We start from the raw sequence: 8,107 nt of genomic DNA on the forward strand, positions 1-8,107 counted from the left end.
CACCCCACCACACACAGCCCACTACAGAGCCCTGCTGAGCTCAGAGCCTAAAAACAGCTCTCACTGGGAGCAAGGCAGAGAGCCAAAGCCTAATCAGGAGCAGGGACAGGTGGCCAGGGCAGTGTCCAAGGTCATCCCTGTCCCTGCCACAACACGGAGGAGGCTCCTCTGCCTCCACAGGACATGCCGTTAGCCCTCCCTGCTCCCACCCCCATCACATGGAGCCTGTTTGCCCTGATAGAAGTTTTATTACAGAATTTTAATGGCACTGCAGGAGTAAGATAAATCATTAGAGCCCTAAAACCCAGCCTGAAAAATAGATATTTGCCAGATCTCGTTAACCCCCTGGCTGCGGGTCTTGGTCTGGAAGCAGGAAACTAGTTTCTCTTCAGTAAGAAAATATATGTTGCTAAATGAAAAATATACAGTTAGAAGAGTTACTGGGTCACAAGCTGCTCATCAGGGGGTGACACCTCTACCAGCTCCAGCATGTGGAACGAGGGGTCGCTCACGTGGAAAAGAGGAGGAGGTATAGTGTATAAAAAAAAAACAAAACCAAAAAAAAAAAAAGGCAAAATTCAGGTGTGTTCACTCGGTCCAATTAGGAAATGGCCTTGGCTTCGGGCAGGAACGCTTCCCAGTACTTCACCAGCTGTGGGCAGGAGAGAGGGAGAGGGGGAGTGAGGCAGGATGCTGCAGTGGGGGACGGGTCACAAGCTCACCCTGAACTTGAGGAAAAACCACACCAGGGGCCAACTCACCTGCTGCTGAGAGTTTAATAACGTCTCCAGGTACTTTGTGACATGATTTCGGAAGTCCTTGGATTTCTCCTTCTGCAAGAGATGGGCGCGAGGTTGAAGCACCCTCCAGATTTGGGGAAGGGGAAGGAGAAAGCACCAGGAGTTTCCTGTTCCTCCTGGCACCCCACAAGGAGACCAGCACAAGGACCTGGGATGTGGAGGATTTTTACCCACCCACTTTTTATGGGTATCTGTGGAGCAGCACCACCCTCTGAGCCACAAGACCTCAGCTCTAGCTGCAGGAGCGATGCCCAAAAGCCCACACATGTCCAGATTTATGGATGCTGCTGTGCTGGGAGCAGGGGCAGGTGCCCAGGTGCCCTGTGGCTGACCCAGGCTGGTGTTCCTGGCCAAGGCGAGCGCTGCTGGCCCCAACATACCTCAAACCGTATCACTTCCTTGCGGATGACAGCAGAAATCCGCTCGAAGTCCCTTTCATACTGTGTCACACGGGACTCCCACTGCAGAGAGAGAGGAAGTGTGCTGTTTCAGGGCAGGGGAAGGGAAGGAACTCTTGCTCCCCTCTCCAAGGCGGTTTGTAGCCACGACTGTCCCGTGTGAGAGGCACTGCTGGAGCAGGGCCTGGAGTTTCCAGTCCTCATCACCACAGCAAGCTCAGCAGGGAAGTCATAGGAGGTGGAGCCATGAACAGCCCCTCCTGCAGCTTAGCTCAAGGCTGGCTCATCCCTTGGTCCAACCTTGGCCATAGACACCTGTCCCTCCTGCCCAGGAGGTTCCCTCATCAGCCCAGAAGGCGTCACCTCACTGCTCAGTGCCAGACCATGGAGAGTAGGAGCAGAGCAGAGATCCCTCCCTCCTCATTCCCTACCTCTGAAATCTCCTCCTTGGCCTGCTGCAGCTTGTCAGGTTTGTTAGCCCACAGCAGCCTGGCCTCCATCTCCCTCTTCTTCTGCAGCATGGCCTGGGCATCCTGCCACCGCTGCCAGGTCTTCATGCGCTGGTCAAAGGCTCCCTGGGAGGAAGGAGGGGGCAGAGACTGAGTTCTGCACTGCCACTGCACCAGGAGCAGCTGCAAGGGGCTCTGCTGGCAAGGGGACACCTGCCAAAGGGACACTGGAAGCCCTGGAGCAAAGCTGAGCCAGAGCATGGACTTGGTCCTGCTCCAGACCATCCACCACAGCTCCCAGTACAGCCTGGCAGACCAAGGAGGCTTGTGCCTACTCACCAGGCTGCTCTGGCCTCTGTAGCCTCCAGAAATGCCTGCTCAGAGGCAGGACGTGTCTGAGGCAGGAAGGGATCAGCCTGGCAGACCTGCTGCTTGCTTGGGACTTGCTCCTTCCAGCCTCCGGCCAGGAGGCCAGAGCACCAGATTTCAAGAGTCAGGATCTTCCCCCAGTTGGTCCATTTCCCACACATGGATCACAGGTTACCAGCTCACAGCCTCACAACCCTCTGGAAGGGTTGAGGTCCCCTACAAGCCATAAACTTGCTCTACATCCCCTCGGACAACAGCAGCATGACCAGGCCTCACCTACAACAGTTCTCCAACCTAACCACATGCATGCCTGGACACCCAGTAAGTTTCCCTCTGCCATACCCTTGTGCTTGAGCTTTGAAGACCTCCTGGCACCCCCAAGCCTAAGCTGGGTACGAGGAGCAGGAGCAACAGGGTGCTTACCCTTACAACTGAGAGCAGGCGGATGTAGTCTCCCAGGAGCTCAGCCAGGATGAAGAAGTCATTGTTAGCCTGTTCATGGTGCAGCTGTTCAATCTTCTCTTCCACCTCAGCCAACTGGGACAGTGCTCGGGACAGGGCCGTGTTGTCCTCTGAGCTCCCCAGCATGGCCAAACTCTTGGCAAACTGGGCTGTGTTCAACGCCAGCTCTAGGGGATGGAATGAGATGGCCCATCAGGAGATGGGCCTGGCTGCACTGGGTGCTCCCCAGCCCAGGGTCCAGCCCAAGGAGCTGCTTTTCCATAGCCCCAGGAGACATCAGCTGGAAGAGGCAGCCCTGGCTCGGTCAGAGCTGGCAGCTTCCAGCCACCAGAAGGGAAGCAGCCAAGCAGGAGGACAGGCATAGCTTTGCAGAAGTCAGCCAAAACATGCAGAGGATGGAAAACATCTCTGCTCCCTGCCAGAGGATGGCTGGGAAGGAGTAATTAAGATCAGGGTTTGCTACAGCAGCCTGTAAGGAAAGACTGAGGGAATTGGGACTGTTCAGCCTAGAGAAGGCTCTGGTAAGACCTTGGAGCCCCTTCCAGTGCCTAAAGGAGCTCCAAGAGAGCTGGAGAAGGACTCAGGACAAAGGCTTGGAGTAACAGGGCGAGGGGGAATGGTTTCCTGCCGTCAAAGAGCAGGGACAGATGGATATTGGAAAGAACTTCTTGACTGTGAGGGTGGTGAGGCACTGGCACATGTTGCCCAGGGAAAGTGGTTGTCCCATCCCTGGAAGTGTTCAAGACAGGTTGGACAGGGCTTGGAGCAACCTGGGCTAGTGGAAGGTGTCTCTGCCCATGGCAGGGGGTGGGATGAGCTTTAAGGTCCTTTAACCCAAACCGGGATTCTATGAGATCACACAGGACACTGGTTCCCTTCCACACCGCCGGCCCAAGCTTGTGGGGGTGGACAAAAGAGGTAAGGTGACCATTTTACTTCTGTCTCCCATGATGGAGAGACTAAGAGTCTCTTTGTAGCAGTGTCCCATCTCCTCAGAAGTGTCCCCGGGACAGGGGGCACTGGTGACCCCCTTGGGCATGGCACAGGGTGTGACTGTCACTGCCCAGGCCATGGGGCACGCGGTGCCGATCCATCACCTTTCCTGTGGTTCACCAGAGTCTCCACCACAGCATGCAGCTTCCGCAGCCGCTGGTCCTCGCACTCCACCTCCTGCAGCTTCTCCTCAAACCACTGCAATGGGTAAATCCAGAGCTGATTCCCACAAGTGGGGCTTTCCCTGCACCCAAAGCTGAAGCTGGGAAGGGCACATGGCCCCAGTGTGAGGACAGGGACAGCCCAGGGGTGTCCCCACACTTACTATGTCTGACTCGTTCATCTTGATGGTCATTTTACTGACAGCATCTGTAGCTTTGTTGAACATCTTCAGTATTCCTGCTCCACTCAGGGTCTGGGTGCCTACTGCTCTTGGAAGCTGTAAGAATGGAAAAGTTAGCTTTGCCACAGGAGGAGATGGAGACAGGCTGGGAGAGCTGGGGGCATTCAGCCTGGAGAAGAGAAGGCTCTAGGGAGACCTTGGAGCCCCTTCCAGTGCCTAAAGGAGCTCCATGAGAGCTGGAGAGGGATTTGGGACAAGGCCTGGAAGGTCAGGATAAGGGGGAATGGCTTCCCACTGGTAGAGGATAGGGCTAGATGGGATACTGTGAAGAAATTCTTGGCTGTGAGGATGATAAGGCAGGCACTGGCACAGGTTGCCCAGAGAAGCTGTGGCTGCTCCATCCCTGGAAGCATTCCAGGTCAGGTTGGATGAGACTTGGAGCAACCTGGGCTAGTGGAAAGTGTCTCTGCCCACTGCAGAGGACTGGAACTTTCATGTCCCTTCCAACCCAAACCATTCCATGATTTGCCTATGAAGTAACTGCTGAGTAATTTGTCCCTGTTCTCATCTTGACCCATGAGCCTCTTATTGTATTTTCTCCCCCATGCCCAGCTGAGAGCACGATGGAGTAGCTCTGCTGGGCACCTGGTGTCAACCCACCACACCAGTTTCCCTCCCCACTCTTACAGGTTCTGCTGCTTCTCACTGACCTTTGCCTCACTTAATGCTCAAGTACCATTCCCTTCAGCACTTCCAAGGAACTTGCAGCTACCTGATCCGCACTACTGACCTCCTCCTTTTCCAAGAACTCCCTGACGTCCGGGTCCTGCAGCATGGTTGGATGGCTCACCACTCTCCGTAGGTACCTGTGGGGAGGAACACACTAGGAGTTACCTTGGCTGTATCTCTGAGTCGTGACAGCAGGCTGCAACATGATTGGCATTGTTTCTGGAATAGCAGTTGAGAAGCTGGAAATCATACCCAACAAGCTGTTCCCTGAGCTCTACCTCCCTGTAGAGTTTGGTGGTGCCACCCTGCAAGACCAGACCTCGCAGAGGTCTCTCACTTGGTTCATGGAAAAGGGAATAGCTGTTGGGGTTGTACCTCTCCAGCGCAGCCCGACGTTTTTCTAGGAACTCTGCAGAGGAGGAATCTTCTTTCCCGACTTTCACTTTGGTCATGCCTAGCACAGAAGGAAGATGTGATTAGTGAGTTGCTCTACACTCCACACACTAAGTACAGTGGTTTATTACAGACTGTAAGGGTGACAGTGAAGGAGAGGAATATTACAACAGGAATTAGACCTTGGATCAACAAGAGCTACTTGGAAACTTAAAGTCTGCTTATACCCAATGAGTTGACATACAGAATAGAGGCAATGCAATGGTCTGGACTCAAGTGAACAGCAATTCAGTAACACCACAGAGGTTTTACTCTACACCAAGCAGCTGTGGAGACACTCCAACAAGGCTTTAAGCCCAGAGCTCCAAGTATGGAGCCAGAGCTTCATCCCGTGCCACAGAACCCAGATTACTTTCCCTGCTTCCCAGGCTGCTCTGCAGCTTCCCTGTCAGCTCCAAGATTGCTGCAGGCCTGTCCTCAGGCACAGAGCTCACCAGCAGGACCAGAGCCAGTGCTCTGCACCTCCACCACTCACCTATGAGACTCTTCTCGGGCGGCGGAGGGACGATGAACCCATTTTGGGCATGTTTCTCCGACAGCTTCTCATAGAGACCCAGAAAGTCACTGAACCTCCTTTTCACTGAGAACTGCTTGCTCCTGAACATGGGCATGCTGGTCTGGGAGAAAGACAGGGCTGGGTCAGGCTCCCCCCAGAAATTCACCCTGGCACATGCGGCCTGGCCAGTGTTACCTGCTGTCACCTCTGGGATGAAGTGGGACAGCATGAGCTCTGCAAGAGCTGAGGAATTAACAGAGCAAGTTTTGGCCCAGGATTTCCCCAATTTCCCTCCCAACCATCCTCCCTGGAGCAAGCAGCAGCTATAATGGCACTCAATAACAGAGCAGCTGTTACTGTGGCCACGGGCTGCTTGGTAAGCCCTCCCCACTGCCTAGTCCCATCATCCCTGCTCCACACGGGAACAGGGATCCACCCTCAGGTCACATAAAGACTACAGGGGCCACCAGTGCTTTGGACTGTGTTTGCAGAGCAGGAATTGGGGGAGATAAGAAGTCCACCAGTCCCCTCAGCCACCATAAAGGCAGCTGGAACAACTTTCCAGAGCCCAGAGCAGCACTCCAAAGCTCCAAGCATGGCAGCAGCTGCAGAAGGTTCCTTTTCCCATGGAAAATGAGAAATTGTTTCTCTTGGGAAGTGACAGGAACGGGTCCTGACATGAAACCAGCTACAGCAGCAGCTCTACAGTGAGTGCTGAGCTCAGGTCAGCTTAATCTGATGCTGCTGTTGGCACTGACACTACAGCAACAGCCTCACTGTCCCTGGATGCCATCCCTGCTGCTCACTCCAACGCTGAGCATCCCTATCAGCCAGGATTCCAAAGAGGCAACTGGCTGGGAAAATAAGGCCAGTCTCCTTTCAAACAGATTCCAACTCTATTTCTCAGCTAGGCTCATCCTTTGTGGATTATAACTCCTGAATCCGTGAACAAGGCATTCAGGCCTCCTGTTTATTTAGGTCACTGCTGGCTTGGCTAAGGACAGACAGCCCAGCTGCCTTCCAGCATGGAAAAATAATGGAGTTAGACATAGAGGAGTTAGACATACCTGTGTTGACACTTTATAGGCTACGTATGCATTCATGCCATCCCCTATGGAAACCAGAAATGAGGTGTTGGTATCACAACATGAGCACTTTCCGCTATCCCCTGAACACAAGCACAAGGCTCCTGGCCTTTTCCTGCCTCAGTGTTCCTGATTTTGGGCCTGATGGAGTTCTGGATCTTCACACAGGCAGCATCCCACTGCGTGGCCCTGGACTCCTGCCCACCAGCCATTTCCCCAACCTGCCTGCTCACCCCTCTCACACTTCCTACAGCAGCCAGCGCGGACAATCGGGCGCTTGTTGCGCCGGCGGCGTTTGGGCTGGCTCCACACATCTGCTCAGCACCCAACAATTCCGAGGCTGTGGGGCACATGAAGCAGTCTATTCACGGGAGGAGAGTCAGCCTGGATGGGGCTGGATTCCGGAACACCACAGGCAGTTTGCTGCAGCTAACAGAAATCCCCTTGTTTACCTGTTAGTTCAACTGAAAGACACCCTTGGAGCTCCGGTGCTACCCCTGATATACCTCCAATTTACACCTCCCAGCTCCAGAGATCACAAGCCATGGAGTGGGACCAAGCTGCCACTCGTGAGGCTGCTCTGCTGGCTGGGATCAGGTGTTCCCTTGGGTTCTCCACATACCAGGAATTTCCACATAGTTGGCCAAGATTCTCTGACCCTCACTTTCAACACAGACAAACCCTTTTGCTTCTCAGTTTGAAGGAAGAGCTGCTTTCCCAGCAAGCACAGCTGCTAGGGAAGGTGCCAGAGCATGGAATAATACTTAGTTTTAGGTTAAGGGAGTTTTGCCTCCCCCCTGCCAGCTCCACACAGGACAGTGCTGCCTGGAGGTCACATCAAGTTGGTGATCTCAGTTCCAGGTACCAAGAGTCCCCCAAACCCCACTCCTGGCTCCCTGGCTTTCCAGAACTTGCCTCTGCCTCGCTCACTTACAGTCCAGGCATTTTGCTTTGGACAGGATCATGTCTTTGAGATACTGGAGGAAATCTTGGAGAAGTTATCCCTGGATCAGGAGCCAGCCCAAAGGCCAGAGCTGTGAGTTGCAGTCAGTCCCGTGGCCAAGCCTGACTTGCCTAACCATGTTCAGAGTGCAGGACAGGTGACTCACCAACTTTCTCCGGGTCACTCACTCCTACAGTTAGGTCAAATTTGTCCTCCTGTTCCTCTTCTTCCAGCTGTTTGGAGAAAGCACACCAGGACAGCAAGTTAAAAGCAGGAAGGCAGGGTTCAAACAACCCCAAATCACTATGGTGAGCTTGTCACACCAAGGCAACTTTGTCACTTCAGTCTGGCCAGGGCCATCCTATAAAGCCCTCCAGCTCCTCACTCACGGCCAGGCCACACATTACAAGGATTCCAAACTGGATTTGTCTTTTCTATACCACTATCTGCCCAGACTGATGCACAAACTGCTTGGCCCCAAAGTGAAACTCTGCAGAGCTCCAAGTCACAGCTCAGACCCTCAGGCCCAGACCACCTCCTGGCTATTCCAGCTTTGGAAGCAGTCTTCACCTCCACACAATCAGGAA

At 53.9% G+C, this 8,107-nt stretch overlaps 1 protein-coding gene across 1 annotated transcript in view; it reads right to left on the reverse strand.

Moving 5' to 3' along the window:
* Positions 1–228: 228 nt before the first annotated feature.
* Positions 229–8,107, reverse strand: part of SNX1 (sorting nexin 1) — a gene marked incomplete at its 5' end in the record, with an annotated part of 9,366 nt that continues 1,487 nt past the window's right edge. The window contains 12 exons of the mRNA XM_009082960.1: positions 229–652; positions 762–833; positions 1,181–1,261; positions 1,630–1,773; positions 2,440–2,645; positions 3,576–3,669; positions 3,797–3,910; positions 4,605–4,680; positions 4,919–4,997; positions 5,472–5,613; positions 6,560–6,603; positions 7,687–7,753. Of these exons, the coding sequence (XP_009081208.1) occupies positions 602–652; positions 762–833; positions 1,181–1,261; positions 1,630–1,773; positions 2,440–2,645; positions 3,576–3,669; positions 3,797–3,910; positions 4,605–4,680; positions 4,919–4,997; positions 5,472–5,613; positions 6,560–6,603; positions 7,687–7,753 (1,170 nt within the window). The remainder of the gene's footprint in view (positions 653–761; positions 834–1,180; positions 1,262–1,629; positions 1,774–2,439; positions 2,646–3,575; positions 3,670–3,796; positions 3,911–4,604; positions 4,681–4,918; positions 4,998–5,471; positions 5,614–6,559; positions 6,604–7,686; positions 7,754–8,107) is intronic.

Source organism: Acanthisitta chloris, unplaced genomic scaffold, assembly GCF_000695815.1.
Source record: "Acanthisitta chloris isolate BGI_N310 unplaced genomic scaffold, ASM69581v1 scaffold12089, whole genome shotgun sequence".
NCBI classification, from domain to species: Eukaryota; Metazoa; Chordata; class Aves; order Passeriformes; family Acanthisittidae; genus Acanthisitta; species Acanthisitta chloris.